An 18,170-nucleotide genomic window follows, 5' to 3' on the forward strand; every position below is an offset into this window, starting at 1 on the left:
GCACAATACGTACATCAGATTAAATGAAGAAACAGTAGGAAAATACTGAAAATGTAACACTTGGCTTTATCTCTAACTCAATCTTGGAAAGACCCAGCAGCAAGTCACTGAAACTGTGAATAACAACGGTGACTCTCAAATTCCTTGACTGACCACATAACCCACAGGAATCCATATATTATTTGGCAAGTCCTTGGGTTCACCAGCATCTTAAGTAAGGATCCTTCCTGTCTCAAAATGTAGCACTTTGCCACAACAAACATGTTCCTCTGCTCTTGTTACTGCCACACAAATAGTAAAGGACCTATTTTGAAGATGGAGAGTAACTAGAAATTATACACGCAAGGTCAGTAGAGCTTCCAGAAAGCAGTTGATCACACTGCGGGGCAGCTTGTAGTAGAACATTAACATAAGTGACATGCCCCTCATCTCCTCCAGCTGCTGCACTGATAGTTAACGCCTTCTTTCCATATGGAATATTGGTCACAGTATTCATTCATCATATCCATGGTTTTGCTTGGAATCCGAAGGTCCTCCCTGTAGCTGCTCTTTCTTTTTCATCTCACCATGACTAAAGAAGCTAAGGTGTGGGCATTATAACCTACAAGTGATCCCAAGGGAATATGCTGTCATTCATGTGTTCCTCCCTGTGCCAAACAAAAGAGAGAAAGCATGTGGGTTCACCCACCCATTGTCATCATAAATCCATCCCAGCTCCATTTCAAAGGTCTCAGGGTTTTAGCAGGACATCTCACATGAAATGAATATATACATTCAGAGAGCTGGCATGTTGTATCACATGGGAGATGGGAGAACACCCATTGTTACAGGCTGCAGAGCCATCTGAATGAGAATAACTTAAAGAATACCATAGGTCCTCAGCTCAGAAAGATGACTTTCATTAGCATCCTACAGGAGGGAAAAAGGATGGTCACCGGACACTTCCTCACTCTGACAGGTGGCCCTAATTAGGCCTGGTTTGGCAGAAAATAAATAGGCTGCTGTCTCAGGGGTATGATTTAAAAGCTCTTCAAAGCTCTGAAACCCTGAGGTCTCGTCTGATGTACCTACCCAAATGATGTTCTACCATCAGCATCATCGAAATTTAGGAGACTAGTACGAGGAGGGGGCACTGTTTTCTGAAGCCACTGTGATGAAGCACGTGGGCAAAGAACCTTGATTAAGAAATTAGAACATTTGTATTCAAATCTCCACACCGTCATTGCTTCCAAAGTGGTTTTCCAACTCTGCAACTCTGAAGTGTAGATTCTGATTCAATAGAACCAGTGGGGCCTGAAATTCTGCATTTCTCACAAACACCCTTGTGATATCAATGCTGCTTATCCATGAACCACACTTTGAGTGGCAGGGTCCTATATGACCATGAATGGGCAAGTCATTTAATATTTCTGGGCCTCAGTTTCTTTACTTCTATAAAGTAGAGGTGGATAATGAAATGTGATTTATCATCCTCTTTGGGGATCACCTATGGCGTACTTGGGGATTTGGTTGACTAAGACTTAGAATGTAATCTGTCTAGGAAAGTTTCTGTAGGGGTCGACCATGACAACAAAGGTCTTGAGTGCAAGGGGCACTCCAGATGTTGCTGAATACCAAGGCAGGGAAAGGAGGGACCTAGTGCTGGCAAATGAGAGCTGCAAGAGTCCGTGCGACACTAACTGAAGGAGAGAGAAGGGTACTTCAATAAATTATACATGTCTCTCAGGACCCGAATAGGGTAATGATTTTTATATCACATTTTAGTTTTTTAGCCACATTGAAACCCTGCCAAGAAATATAGGGGTGGGCAAAAGTAGGTTTACAGTTGTGAGTGACATTCTTCTGAGCTAAAAAAGCTATTGTAATAATCATAACCTGCGTGTCTTTTTCCATACAAACAACTGAAAACCTACTTTTGCCCACCCCTGTGTATTACTATAGAATGCATTTGTTCTCATTCATTTATTAATTTCCTGGGCAAAAATTTATTAAGCATCTATTACATGTCAGACCTGGCACCGATGGCACTTAACACCAGCTTTGATGGTATGTCATTAAAAAGAGGTCTACAGAACAATCAATGTAGAAAAGCTTTTTAAAGTTCATAGCTGTATCAGTTTGCTCCAGCTGCCATAAAATATACCACAGACTGGGTGACTCAAACAGAAATTTATGTTCTCACAGTCTGGAAATCTGAAGCCAATCTCTCTTTGGCTTGCAGATGGCTACCTTCTTTCTGTGTTTTCAGGTGGCCTTCTCTTCGATCTGTGTTTGTATGTGTGTGTACCTAGTGTCTTTTCTTCTTATAAGGACACCAATAATATTGGATTAGGACCCCACCCTTATGACCTCATTTAACCTTAATTACCTTTTTAAAGGTCCTGTCTACAAATACAGTTACATTGGGCTTCACTATTTGAATTGAGGAGGAGTACAATTCCATACCTAACAACATTCATGTCTCGGGTTGACTTTGATTTAAATCCCAGCGGTGTGCCTTATCAATTATGTAACTTTGTTTTAAATTACTTAACATCTCTAAAGCTATCATGGGGAAAAACTGATTAATGTTTGTAAAATGTTTAACACAGTGTCCAGCACTTATTAGTTCCCCACTCTGCCTGCTATGTCTTTCTTTAGATGCTGACCAGAGATATTTACTTTTTGCTTTCTTTGGGTAATACATTTGACTTTAGTAGCACTTACACTGAATCTACTAATAAATTAGGATTTTCTCTCTCTGAATCTTTTCTACTGCCACCCCCACTATTACTGTTCCTGGAAAGAAAATATCTACTAGAATCTTCAACTCTAGCTGTAAGAATGGAGGCTTGTTGATACTCGATCTTCTCAAATATCTCTTCTCAAATATTGAACTTCTCAAATATCTCTTAAGTGGAAAAAAGTAATTATTTTATTTCCCAAAACAAACAAACAAACAAACAAGAAATTTGGCATACAGATGCCATTATACATACTCTATTGAACTTAAAACTGAATAAACTATGTAGAAAAACTGAAAGTCTTAAAAATTAAATCAAGCTAAAATGATTTTAGTGGTTTAAAAGATATTAGTTAACTTCTAAGTTACCAAATCAAGATGCCTTATGAAGAAATATCTGCATTTAAAAAGTACACTTCACCTGATGCGGTGTAGAAGTTGAAAATAAAGTTAATTTCTCTTACATTGAAATTTTTATACAACATGGCTGAAAGGACACAGAATCAGCACTATGATGAAAAACCTGTTTCTTTGTTGAGTCTGGTGTCTGTCAGGAGGTTTCCAGGGCCATCCAATCATTATTCGAGCTTCAATTCGATTATTCAGAAATGCCCTGTGGCCCTAGTAACAGCATAGAAACAGCGAGCTTACTAAACAGCTTAGTATTGGCTGAGGAGTTTGGCTCCCAGTTTTCAGGGTGAGAGATCCAAAGCATCATAGGAAGAATCGTGTACCACATTAGCCGTGCCCAGTGTATGTGAAACCTGTTCTGTTAATGGGTGCAGTAGTATTACATTGAACTCTGGAATATTTCCGAAAGGAATCAACAAGCTGCTTTTAGATTATACAAAGGAGACTGTGCCTAAATTCCTTTTCTTTTAAGTCATTCTATTTCCCTGTTAAATACTTTCACATCCACTTTCAGTGCAGGTAGCTTAATTTCTATCATGTGCAGCTTTTCAGAGCATTAACTTTGTTTCAGGTGCCAATGATTGAGCTACACTGGATGTGCTTGGAAAAGGTCCACGTTCATTCAGGAAACTGTAGTTGAACTAGATCCATATGTAGCTTAAAAAATGTAGCATTCTGATTGGAGGTAGTTTCTGGCTTCCAGCAGTATCACATATGATTTTGTTTTTGATGTGCTGTGGAATAGAAAGTAATGTTGGAACCAGAACTCTGGGATTTTTTCCCCTATACTTAACATTTACTGAGAGCTTCCTACTTGCACCATTGTGTTGTATTATGTTAAGTATTTTACATGCATTAGCTAATTTAATGCTAATAATAACCCTATGAGGAAGCTAGTATTATCTCCATTTTTCTTAAAGCTTGGAATTTGTTAATGAAAGTGCCTAAGTTTGAACAGCTTGTAAGTGGAAGCAGTGGTTTTCAAGATCTCTAACTCTAACGTCAACAAACATAAATAAAGTGTTATTGAGCTAATCACTGACGATACCTTTGCCAAAACCACCACCCAAAAGAATGGGATAAGGTAAAGGAAAGTTTGTCCAAAGGTTGGTTCCTTGGGATTTCTGTTATAAAGCTAATTAGAAAGCCTGGCAATTTCTCCAAATTCTGGGGTTATGGAAGGCCTGTTGGTATAAACTATTGGTGTAATACTTAGACAAATTATTGGTAGTCATTGTATCTTGTTACAACTTATCTTGATAAGGCTCATTTGTTACTAGAACTCTTAACATATCCTAATTTTACCTGTAGCTTTACTTGTGCTTTCTTCCCTCTTACCCAAATAGAGTTCTTTCTCTGCACAATTTGGAAGAAAAAAAGCCTTTCTTTATTAACTTAATGCTTCTCAAATAATGATATGTGAAGCACAAGATTTTGTTTGCTTATGTTTTACTCCCTATTTATCATAAAGCAATACTTATGTAAAATGCATTAAAATGAATTACTAAAAGTGATTTACAAAATAAAAAACTCAATTATTTTTATTAGATTCAACAGATATGAAATTATTCTAAACAGGTTGCTATAAAAGCTTGTAAGTGCTTGCTGTGGACTGGGAACATTCTGTGGACCACCATGGTTCCCTGGACCACACTTTGAACAGCAATATTCTAGGCCAATAAGTGGTTCTTGATACGGTTGAATTGAAATCTATCATCTTGTTAGGTTTATATTTGTCCCATCTGGTTTGTTGTTGTTGGTTGGTTGGTTTTTCCTTTATACCTTTTACTGCCTTCTTTTGGATTGAATATTTTAACACATTATTTCATTTTAATTCCACTATTGACTTATTTGTTGTCCCTCTTTATTTTTTCAGTAGCTTCCTTAGCATTTACACTTATTAATACTTATCACAGTCAGCTTTCCAGTAACATTTCTCTACTGCTTAAACAAGACTCCTACAGCAGTTTATTTGCAGTATGCTCTGTGCTTCTGTTGTCATACATCTGACTGTTACATGGGCCATAAACCCCATAAGTTTTTTATTTTTATTTTTTTGCTTTAGTCAATTACTTTTTTAAGGGAATGAAAATAAGAAGAAGTCTCTGTTGTATGTGCCTTCATTATTATCATTTTTAGCACTCTTCATTTCTTTGTATCAATCCAAGTTCCCATCTGGTATTATACTGTTTTTCCTGGCATTTTAATGATTTATTTTACCAGTTTTTATAACTCTAGTCTGATGGAAAAACAATGGCATGGCTGTTATTTTTCTTTAAAATCTTTATTTTTACCTTTTAAAGTTATTTTTAAAAGATACTTTTTTTTTTTTTTGCTTATATAGAATTCTAGGTTGCCTTTTGTTTGAAAATGTCATTCCATTGTCTTCTAGCTTGAATTTTTTTCTATTAACAAATCTTCTATCTTCCTTTGTTCGGTTTTATGTAATGTGTCTCTTTTCACTGGCTGTCTTCAAGAATTTTTTGTTGAGTTTTTAGCAGTTTGGTTTTCTCATGTGTTTGTGTAATTGATATTTTTGGTGTGTTTTTTCTAGTTATGCTTTGAATATTTTAGATCTGTGGTTTCATTATTTTTGAGAACATCTCAGTCATCTCTTAAATATTTCTTTTGCCTCATTTTTCTCTATTTCCTCCTTTCAAGAATCCAGTTAAAATGTTTGACAGTTCAGGTTTCTTGGTTGCCTGTGACCTCAGCTCCCAAATGACCCCCCAAGTTAATATTTTTTCAACCTTGTTCTTATTATGAGGGTGAGTACATCATTCTTTGCAGCTTTTTATACCCTAAATAATAAAGTTAGACCAATTATTCTTAAGTTGTGTTCTGTAAGTGAAAGACTGAGGTTATTAATTACAAGGACCCCATGAATTCACTTGCACACCCAACATGGACTGAACAAATATTATGTGTCAAAAATATGAGGCTACATTTTCAAATGCATGTAAGTGTTGCTGCAATTAATATAGTTCAAATGAATTTCAAATAATTGCTGAATTAATTATAATTTTCACCACTATTTTCTCAAATAACAAACTTTAATAGTGCAATAAAACTCTCTAGTGCTGTGAATATTTTTAGCATTTACTTGAAATGTTAACCTGAGCATCCTTGCTCCGCTCGTATCCTCAAGTTGAGACTAGAATCCTTTATGAACACAGCCCTGTAATTATACACTCCAAGTGCCCCACCCTAAGAAACCCCCTTGAGTTAGGCTGTGATCATTGTGCACAAGGAACCAACCCAGCTAGTTCCCATGAGACACAATTTTCCCTTTCCTGCTTTAGAATTTTTTAAATTTGTGTAAAAATAAGTCTCTCTGGACATCAGAAGTTATGTATTGGCAGCCCAGGATCCATATTCAAGAAACAGGTTTTTGGTGTGTTTTTTAAGCCTGGCTAAAGATTTTTTAAAGTAAATTGTCAATATTTATAATTGAGTAATTGCACCTACGGCCCCACCTCATTTTCTTGCATTACATCTATATTACCAGTCTGACCTCTGAAGTCATTTGAACACGTAGCTACTGCTTTAGCCCTAATCTGTACACTTCTATATACGAGTCTTTTTTTCATACTTTGCCCCCGTTCATGGACTCTTTTTGTCCATATTGGTCATCAACCCCCCTAACACCAAAAAAATTATTTTCACCCTAGTTAACATTAACTTGTACCTGCTGCAAACCTGAGGAAATATTTAATGAGAAAATTGCTGTTGTTACTGCTGTTTTTTAAACCACAAATTTCATGCCAATGTATATTATCCAGTGACAGATCTATCTTTGGACAACTAACGTACATGGAACTTGGATTTTTTTGTGTACTATATGTCACACTTGTAATTTGCTGTCCTTTTGTATGTGGCCATTCTCAGAATAAAGAATAATTTTTTTAAAAAAGCTCTGGCTGAATGGCTCAGTTGGTTGGAACATCCCATAAACCAAAAGGTAGCGGGTTCAGTTCCTGGTCAGGGCCCATGCCCAGGTTGTGGGTTTGATCCCTGGTCAGGGCAAGTGCAGGAAGTCAGCCAATTGATGTCTCTCTCACATTGATGTTTTGCACTCTCTCTCCTCCTCCCCCCCCTTCTCTCTCTCAAAAAAACAAAAATAAAACCTGAAGACAGTTCAGTGAATACCCAAAAGGTATTTGGACACACAGGGGCTTTGGAGTAAGAGGTGGGGGTGGAGTAGAGGAAGCACCCTCATTTCTTGCAAAATCCAGATCATGAGTTTTTGATCGTTTAAATTCATGTTCCTAATTCACAGTGAAATAAATAAACTGTGAAAACTGTGGTTTTTGATGTATTATACCCAGCTCTCAGATACTCAATCTGTTTCAAAGGAAGTGAACATGTTGGAAGAGTGGGTTCACTCAGAAACTGTGCTTATATTTCTCCATTCGCCCAAGTAAATCGTGGCTGCTCGAAGGCGTCCGGCTGTCCACGTACTCCCGGTCTTCCACGTGCCCAGGAACAAACCCAGCGTTCTCCTGAGCAGCTCTCCCCACGCTTTCAATAGGTAGAAACGGTCTGTTTCTTCTTTCTTTTTTCCTTCTCAGTATAGATGCCAATAATCATATGATGTCCTTGGTCTTTTATTTTGCCACTGGTACTATATAATTATTTCCTTTTTGAGGCCATTAAAAGAAATTGCAGTCCCTTTCTTTGATGTATTAAGGAAAGATAAGTTGAGATTGGAGCAAAAGAATGAGAAGAACTGTGAAAGGTTTTTCCTGGCTCCGTCACTAACATTTGTGAAACTTAAGAAACGGAAAAGGGCAGAACAATCTTAAAAATAAGTTTATATTAGTGTTGATTCTATTCCGTAGACATAATTATTTGGGTAAATTCAGGAAAAGAACAATATTGAAAAAAATTATTCTTGGTGGTATTCCAAATAAAAAGCAAGAGAGAAAGCACAACTTGAAAAAAGTCACAATGAAAATATAAAGCTTTTTCCTCCCTGTTCTTCCTCCTCCCCTCCATACTCTCTGGCTCTCTCTCTGCTTTCCCTTTACTGCTTCCCATTCCTTCCTTCTATTTTCTTTTTAGTCTTGCCATATCCCATAAAGGATTTGAAGCACCTTTCAAAACAAATAAATATGAATTCTGTGTGTGTGCGTGTGTGTGTTTATAAAATAGGTGTGGTAATCATTCAAAAGTGAAAATACAAGGAGCCAGGATTGAAATTAGTACATAAAGTGTGTGCTATAGTAGCTACTATGTTTACTAGAGAAAGACCACAATTTGGCTTTGAAATTTCCAGCAACCCATATGAAGAAGGCAGCACTGGTATTTAGATGGTTCTCAGTGTTTTGAGGGCAGGCTTTCTCAACCTTGGCATTATTGACATTTTGGGTCAGATACTTCTTTGTTACACTGGCCTGTTGCACTATAAGATATTTAGCAGCATTCCTGGCTCCTACCCAGCAGAAGCCAGAAACACATCTGCCCCTCAGTCTTGACAACCAAAAATGTCTCCAGAAACTGCCAAGTAGCCCCTGGGGGACAAAACCACCCTGCCCCCATTGAGAACCTCTGCACTAGAAAAATGGCAGACAAATTACAACACTTGGAAAAAGTCCAACCGGTTCAGATACAGCTTGCGGCTTTTGAATCTGTTGAATATTTTAGAAAATTTTACACGGTAAAAGTTCAACACTTTTAAGATAATTCATATACGTCTTGGCTGATTTGTTTCATTAGGGAAATCTTTGATTCTACAAATATGTTAGAATGTGTTTTTAAATCATTTTATTATTTGTATAGTTATTAGATTATTATACTAGCCTAAAAATCAATCAAAAGAGCTCATACTCTTTTTTCCCTGGGTTCTCATTCCAACTCCACTAATTATTAGCTGAACATCCTCTCTGAATTTCAGAGACAACACTGCTTAATAATAGCATCTACGTCAATGGTTGTTGTAAGAATTGTGTGCATTAATATAAACAAACAGCTTTGCCCAGTGCCCCGGATCTTAATAAGTACCCTATAATGATGAGATGATACCTAAAATTATTATCATTATTATGTTACTACTAATAAAGACCACAATCTTGTAGAGTAGGGGAATATATAATACTAAAACTGAAAACCTGCAATGTCCATAGTAGTTTTCTTTTACTTTCCTAAATTTCATTCTGCTGTGACTTCAGTGAGTGAGATCACATTTCCGCTGTTCACTTCCCAGAAGTCGTGTTTGAGTCAGCGGTTTTCCTTATTGTCCCTCACTCTCTGTCACTACTAGTAAGGGAGACTGCGCCGTGATCTTCTTTTTTCAGATGTGGATAGTACTAGCTGGTGGCTAAGTTTTATAAACAGATGTATAAATACTGCTGGTTTGGCTTGACTCTCCCTCCTATTACAGTTCCTCCATGTCTCTGTGAAGAGAGGATCTTCTTAATTTTTTTAGAAGCCTTAGATAATGACTAATATGAATAATTACTGTATTATTCTGAATTGCTGAATATTCCCCCCATCTCCTGTTCTTTCCTTTTTTTTTCCTTTCCCTTTTTAAAAAAGTATTTATTGAGTTTTTAGAGACAGAGAGAGAAACATCAATTTGTTGTTCCACCCATCCGTGCATTCCCTGGTTGCTTCTTGTATACGCCCTGACCAGAGATCCAACCCGGGACCTTGGCATGTTGGGACGATGGTCCAACCAATTGAGCTACCCATCCAGGGCCACCTTCCTTTCTTTTTCTTTTCTTTTTAAATTGATGAGTTCTGCTGGCCTCTGCTGATTATGGGGTTTTCACATGGCCAGTTGCTCTGGATTCCCTGAGGCCCATCATGAGGTAGAAAATATGCCTTTCTCCCTCTTTTAAAATTATAATTTTTAAGTTGATACCAAAAAGTTCTACTTCAATCTCTTTTTTTACAGATTTTAAAATGTGTTGCCTATTTCAGTCTTAGTGAACCTTCTCTTTCTCCTCACCCCTTTCTCCCATAGAATAGATGTGAGTCTCTGGGAGCATGGGCTAGGGGTACTCAGCGCCAGACTCTGTCCTGTTGCCAGAATTGCGCCTCCTTCTGGATGATCGAATCTCCCTTCTGGGCCAAGCTTGTATAATCCTCAATTCCAACCCCATTTTACCATTTAATCCTCACAAAAATCATATGCTGATGGTATTTTAAAAAGTTGCCATTTCACAGGCAAGGGAGTACAGAGACACTCATTAATTAATTGCTCAATGTCATTCAGGTTTATGTCCACCATGATTTCACCCAAATGGTTTAATTCCAGAAACTTTTGTCTTCACCACTGTGCTATTGTTGAAAGGATCTTAATTTTCTATTTAGGTATTTATTGTTCTCATTTATTATTTATTCATTTTCCTTGACAGAATTGAGGTTGTTAAGTTTCTCATGAGAAAAGGCATGTGAAAATACCTTGGAAACTGCATAGTGCATTGTGAATATGTGTTATTGTTATTTATTGTATTTGCTTATATCATTAGGTCTTTTTAATTCTTTAAAAATATCTTCTTCATTTTGTGTGGAATTTCCCTTCGTTGACCCATTCGAGAAATCTTAATATTTGCAGAGTCACAAAAATTTTTTTGTATTACGTAGTCTTCAAGTAATTTGTGTCCTAAAATTAGAGACATCTACCATTTCATACTGTTATTTTTCATATTGTGAAATATTTGTACATAAAATATGTAACACACATGATAAATATAAACCACTACTATTACACTTTTCCTGTCTTTGTTATGTATGTTCTCTTATTGCACAGCATTTTATAAAGGTAAATCCAAAATATTAGTTCATGCTTTGTTTCGATAATAATGTCCTCTAGAATAGAAGCTACCATGTATTTTAATGGCCTCTCCAATTTTAATAATACTATTTGCACTAAGACCAACTGCCAAACTGTACTAAATGTTATAGGTTTCAACCTTATACTTTGAAAATCAAATTCTCCTTGCAGTTGAATATTGTGAATATTTAAAGTGTGAGGACCACACTCCTTCCGTTTAGTTGGAGAAGCCTGCTACCTGCCTAATCATTGTCTTTGCCTCTTTGTAAACCTGCAGCCAGGAAGGTATTTGAATTTCCCCCTCTAGCACTTGCAAATCCGATTTTTATGTAGAGCTAAGTGCTCTTAGCTTTTACTCTCTCTACTTCTGGGGCCTGGTTTCTTGCAGGCCTGTAACTACGCCAGATCTAGCCTATGTAATGCTGTTTGTAATGAGAAATAAACAGGGAATGGCAGTGAGGCATGGCAGGAATGTGTTTCCATTGGAGAAGTCAGTACAGAGAAAAAATATAAGCAAAGCTGTGTCCAGAAGGCCCTTTCAGCTGGCCAAGACGGAAGACTAATGTTATTGTACATAGGCTGTTACTGTGCCAGCCCTTCCTCACAAATTTGCTTTCTCTCTCTTCCCCTCTCCTCAACTCCCCTCCCCCTTCCTCCCTCTTTCATCTCTGCCTTCTCCTCCGTCTCCCTCTCTCCTTCTGTGGGCTCTCCGGACTGTTTGCTCAGGTGGACAGTGACACCATTTGGAATGAGCTGCACTCGTCCGGTGCTGCACGCATGGCTGTTGGCTGTGTCATCGAGCTCGCTTCCAAAGTGGCCTCAGGAGAGCTGAAGGTGAGGTCTGGGTTGCATTAAGTGTGGGAAATCCAGAGAAGAAGCCGAAACAGAGATGTTGTTGTTTGGGAATTGTGGGGAGTATGGTGTGGTAATAAAAAGAAAGGGGCAGAGGGAAGAGGGCAGGGAGATGGCCACTGAGGTGTGATAATAACTAGTGTGAGTTAGGGAGTAGCTGATCCTGCTGGAAGGGCCTTCCTCTCCTTAGGGACACTCTGCGGTCAGGGCACACTGATGTGTTTTTAAGAGCATAGAAATGGTGAGTAAAGCTATGGTCCAGGTTAAAAATACCCAGTATATACATATCTGTCATGCCCTCCTGGGATTCTCTTTTGAAGTGATTTAAAAAATATGATTACTGAGTACTATGTATAAGCTCAGAATACCACCCAGAGAGAAGGAGGGGAGGGAGGAGAAAGGTAAATACCAGACGGGAAGGATTGGGAGGAAGAAGGACATTGTTGATTAGAAGGGTAATGATCCAGAGTATGTTTTTCCACGACAGGACTTCAAAAATGAGCTGGGCTTTATTGTTCTGATCTTTTTTACGGTCTCTTCTTTTCTACATCGTATGAAAAGAACGAAGCCCAAACTCCATGTTTCCCAGTCTAAACAATTTATAAAAGCCAGAGACCTGACAGACGTTGACATTTTATTTGGTATTTTAACAGTGCGATTTAAAGGTATGCTGTGCATCTTGAATGCAGTTGCCCAGTAAACTTGGTTGGTGCTAACGTGGCCCTTCAATGAACTAGTTTACACACTTAATGAAATCTGGGTGGTGAATGACTTGATATTTTGAGCAGTTGTGGAGCTTAAGGGAAATATATTGTGATCAACAACATAGGAACTGTGAATTTTGTTAATCTAAAAGTCTAATTAGGATTATTTTTCTTTTTTTTTTAATTGAATTTATTGAGGTGACATTGGTTAATAAAATTAAATAGGTTTCAGGTGAACAGTTCTATAACACATCATCTGTATATTGTATTGTGTGTTCACCGAGGGTTGTTTTTCTTTGTCTAATGAATTATTATTCTGTTTCTATTTGTTGCACTTGTGATTAAAAATTAAGTTTAGGAATGTATATAATGAATTATATCTCCCAGAAGTCTTTGCTCTAACTCTTTAAGAAGTCAGAATCTACAGAAATATAATTTTGATAAGGCGGGATGGGTGTGTGTATATACACACATACACGCACATGCCTTCTGTGTAGTTGACGTGATTAGCATCAGGACCTTAATTATACATCACAGAGTATTTGTGGCGCCATTAATGAGGTGCTTACTACTCAGTCTTTGCCCTTGTTAATGAGGTATTGAAAGGAGAGAAGAGACCCAGCCTATGGAGAGGTTGTGGCCATCTCCCAGTAGCACTTCAGCCATAATTCTTTGTCTTGGAGCATGTTTCTTGTAGCACTGGAGTAAATTGACTTTTTAAAAGAATAACGTTTGAAGGGTCTTATTTTCAAAAGGATTCAAATGACAGACAATATCCAGGCCACAGTATTAGTTTTTAAATGATTGTGCTGGCGTTGATCCACTTCATAGCAAAGAAAAATGATTACGTTAGCATTCACAATTTCTAATTGTTTTGATTTTGTGGAAGTTTAATCAGTAATTTAGAAGTAGAATGCCTACATGTTCCACTTAAAATCATCATCCTTAGCCTCATAGAAGGCAGAATTGCCAAGTCTATGTATGAAGACTGTTGAACAAAAACCTAATTCTACTTTATAGGAAGTAGTCATTTAAAATAGCCAACTGCAAACAAAGTGTCAACAACATATAGTGTGGACATGCTGACCACCAGCTGTACTAACATTGACTATTTATGTTCAGAACAAGGATCCATACAAATGCTTCCCCCCTCCCCATCCTCTTGGTTGGGAAATCAGTAGGTATGGTTAAGAAAGAGAAGAGAAGAATGGGAAAAAGGAACCAGACTAAGAATCAAGAAACCTTAGTCCAGACCTGGCCACTTAAATGCTGTGTCCTTTGGGGCAAATCACTTAACTCTCTGAGCCCCGTTCTTGTGCAGGATCAGCAGAGTGGAATTGTTAATGTTGAAAGTAGTGTGTGGTGCCGACATTTTGAGCTGTTTGCAAATTAAAAGTGGGCCTGATTTTCAGTTATACTCACTATGGCATGGCAAGTAGTAGATCCTTGAAAACTAATTCTAATGTACTTTGGTGAGTATACTGGATTTTGCAGCTGGTTTATCTTTCTGATTGTTAAACCCAAAGTAAAAGTCCAAGGCAGGCAGGATCGTAACAAAGGCACCAGTGCTGACAGGCCAAGAGACTGAACCCATTAGTTGCTAATAATCTGGGGAGACCATGGGAATGCCATTTGGGAAGGTAGTGGTTACAAATGATTTGCGGCCACAGTGAAGAACTGAAGTGCGTTTAGGGACCTCTAGCTAACCAAGCATGTGACTTAGTGTCTGCCTGTCCCAAGCTCCAGCATGACCTGCCGGCCAGGAGCAATAACACTCTTGGCTGTGTATTTGTTTCATTCAGATCTAGGACAGAGATAGAGAAGCTTATTTGAGGACATTGTTAAGTTATCTGCTGATAAGAGATACAAAAGAGAGAAAACTTTTGGTTTCATTTTTTGTTTTCTGCATCTACGTTCAGTTTTCACATGCATTACCACATTCTCGCAGAAAATCAATCACATAATGAACATAATACTGCATTTTGTTAGACTGCACTAATTTTGCTTAGAAAATATAGAATTAAGAGCCTTATTTCTAATAGGATGGACCTGGATGGAATGCTGAGCTCAGGGGTGAGAGAAAGCTGGGAGGAGGTCATTGGACTCATAGAGGATGGGGACCCAGGAGACGAGAAATGTGTACGAAAAGGGAAAATGCCAAATACAAATTTGATTACCTGCAATTTTTGCTTAATGCTGAACTTGTCATGATCACTGCCCTAACTTTTGACCTTTCTTCACCTGGGGGTACTGATGGGCTGCAACAATAGAATGAGCCAGGCATCGGGAGTGGGTCTCATGCTGATGCTTAAATAGACTGTGTGCAGCAAACTATGACAGTAAGTTGGTGTATTTTTTGGTACAGAATGGGCATGCTCAGTGAAATGAAAATGATGGAGGCTTTCAACTTTTCTGGGTTTTTAACAAGATATTTAAAAAAGAAAACCCACACAAGTGGAAATTTCTCAACTCTACACATACCCAAATTGGCTGTTTCTCAGATTATAATACTAAGGAACACAAATATTCCGAAAATGCTGGAATGGATCAAAATTGTTTTATTATTCTATAGGATATTTTTAAAAGTATGTATAGAAATAGAAATATCTCTAAAAGATGAGCATTTTTTAAATTATAAATGGTTCAGCCCTCGCCAGTGTGGCTCACTTGGTTGGAGTGTCGTCCTGTACACCAAGAGGTTGCAGGTTTGACTCCTGGTCAGGGCACATACCCAGGTTTTGCGTTCGATCCCTAGTAGGGACGTATGTGGGAGGCAACTGATTGATGTTTCACTCTCACATCAGTGTTCCTCTCTTTCCCTGTCTGTCTCTCCTCTCATCTCCTCTAGCCTTGAAAAAGGCTAGAGACTGTTGGTTCCAGGCATTTGAGGAAATCTCTGTCCAATCACTAACTTACCACTGAATTAACCAAGCAAAGGACTCCTCTGTACCACACTCAACATGCAATGCAGACTTTATAGAATCAGTTCAGAAAAGCCAGTAACCAAACCAAACAACAGCCAACCCTGGGGAGGGGTGAAAATCTGATTTGCAAATTGCCATATTGTGTTGTTTAAAGTGCCCAGTTTTCAACATAAAATTATGAGACATGCAAAGAAACATATGAATCCACATGAAAAAAGTGAAGAGCACCAATAAAAGTAACTACATAAATAAATATAAATGATAGTATAATTGTATTTTTGTTTATAACTCCTTTTCTCATCTCAGATTAAAACATAAATGCATAAAATGATAACCATAAATCTGTGTTGATGGGTACACAGTGAATAAAGATGTAATATTCAGGACAATATCAGCACAAAGAAGGGCATTAGGAATGGAGCTATCTAACAGCAAAACAAAGTTTTTGGATACTATTGAAATTTGGTTCATGTGTGAACTAGGCTGATAAAAGGTAAGGTGTTAATTATAATCCACTGAGCAACCAAAAAGAAAATAACTAAAAATACATATTAAAGGCAATGTCAGGGGAATTAAAATGGTATACTGGAGAATACCTACTTCACTTAAAAGAAAGCAGTAATGAAAGAATCGAGGAACCAAAACAGGAAAAAGATACAGAGAAAAAAATACCCAAGTCTTTGTGCCGATTTTATAGCCCGCAAGCAGCACGTAGAAATTCCTAGTGCTCTTCATTCTTGCCTGTATTTACCATTTTTAGATTTTAAAATGTTTGCCAATCTTGTGGGTGTAAAATGCCATGTTTTAATGAACATCTGTTGTCAGATACAGATCAATTAAGTTATATTCTTCTTAAACCTTTTAATGTTTAATAATTACCTCACGTCGACCTCTTTGTATAGCATTACCAGACTTCTTTTCTTTTCTAGCATTTGCCTAGTTTGTTTACCATCCCTTTACTTGCATACTTTCTCTTTGCTATGTATTACATGTATCTTTTATCAATAGCTCATGCCTGCATTTTCTTCTCTAATTTGACTGTATTTAAACTGAGGAGTTCAGTTCACTTCTGTTTGTTATGATTGGTAGTATACACAGTTGTGTTTCTATCATCATATTTCTTTTTTCATCTCATCCCACTATTTATGTTTCTTCTTTCTTTCACTCACCACTTGCTTTGCTTTCAACTGAAATTTTTCTTCTCATTGTATGTTACCGCTAATCTCACTAGCAACACCAGAAATTCAGAATGTTTTAAAGGCAATTATCCTGTTCCAAATGATATGCTATTATGATTCAGTGTTTTAGTTTCATATATTTTTAAAAATAAAATCACTAATGAGACATTATTATGATACTGTTTTAAACCATCACTGTTTCTTTACACTGACCCCCGTATTTATCATTTTCCTTATTCGCCGTTTATCTTTGTATCTGAAACTTCCATTCTGGGATTGTTTTCTTTCTTCCAGTACATTTTTTAGAAGTTTCTTTAGTGATGGTGTCTCAGTTTTTGTTTAGCTGTGATATCCTTTTGCCCTCATTTTTGAAAGATAGTTGCGTTAAGTACACAGTTCAGGGTTGACAGTTTCTCTCAGAACTTTGAAGATCTTCAGTGCTTCTCTGGCTTCCAGTTTTGACAAAGAAAATACCATTTGCCAATATAAGTATAATTTCTTATAGATACTGTGTTTTTTCCCCTCTCTGATTGCTTTTAATGTCCTCTTTTTGGCTTTGATAGTCTATATTTTTCTTAGCATGTTTCTAATGGTGGATTTTACTGATTCAGGGTTATTTAAAGTATATATAAGCAAAACTAAAATGTAATGCAAACCTATGTTGATACTTTGTGATAAGTCACTTGTCTCAGACTTACATTAACCTGGCTGATTTAAAAAAAGAAACAACCTTGCTGGTTTTGATCATTAATTATTCATTTAAGAAGCAAATATGTATTAAGTTCCTATTATATGCCAGGAAGTACTATAAATACTGAAAACCCCAAGACGTGGTAACGCTCTCATGGAGAAGGGTGAATAGGTATACAGTAAGCCAATGACAAGTCCAGGTCAAAAGACATGCTGTGGATAAAAAAGGAAGCATGAAAGAATTAGAGGGAGACTTAGCGAGAGGACTAGGTTGTCTGGAAGACCTTGATGATAGGGAGGGATCTAAGCTGAATGACATAAGGGAAGAACCATGTAGACATGTAGGGAAAGAATATTCCATACAAGAGAAAAAGCAAATACATAATCTCTCTTGTAGGATGGAGTGAGTAAGTCTTGACATGTTTAAGGATCTGCAAGAGGACTTGTGTGTCTGGATCTGAGTCATCTGCAGAGGGTCTAGTGGGAGTTGATGTTAGAGAGACAGTCAATGGCCAGATAATGGGATGCACACACACATGATACAGCATTGTCATATCAGATTCATTTTGTCACCAATTTCGCCTTTCTTAAAAATGTTATACTGTTTATCCTAACATGGTACAACAAAATAAGGTATGGAGTGGAAAATTTGTGTAGACTCCAATTTTGATCAAGGTTTCAAGCAGAGGACAAATGGGTGATAATATTGTCTGGTGGACACCACTTGAAGGGATTCATTAAAAGATAGTCAAATAAGCCTGTGATTATCTTACCTAACCCAGTTTATATAACAGAAGGCTAGATAATAGTTATGTGCTTGATGGAAGATTCTTGTGTATTTTGGCTATTTTTCTGTTCCTGTGCTTTCCCCAATCTAAGCTAAATGTATAGGAGGTGGAGAGGGTGTCC

The 18,170-nt window shown here is 37.4% G+C and overlaps 1 protein-coding gene across 1 annotated transcript in view; it reads left to right on the forward strand.

The window, feature by feature from the left end:
• LOC148092287 (histone deacetylase 9-like) overlaps positions 1 to 18,170 on the forward strand; it is a 223,303-nt gene that overhangs the window by 34,244 nt on the left and 170,889 nt on the right. Inside the window, exon 5 of the mRNA XM_087821192.1 lies at positions 11,640 to 11,747. Within this exon, the coding sequence (XP_087677318.1) occupies positions 11,640 to 11,747 (108 nt within the window). The remainder of the gene's footprint in view (positions 1 to 11,639; positions 11,748 to 18,170) is intronic.

Source organism: Miniopterus natalensis, chromosome 10 (assembly GCF_054644295.1).
Source record: "Miniopterus natalensis isolate mMinNat1 chromosome 10, mMinNat1.hap1, whole genome shotgun sequence".
Classification (NCBI taxonomy): domain Eukaryota; kingdom Metazoa; phylum Chordata; class Mammalia; order Chiroptera; family Miniopteridae; genus Miniopterus; species Miniopterus natalensis.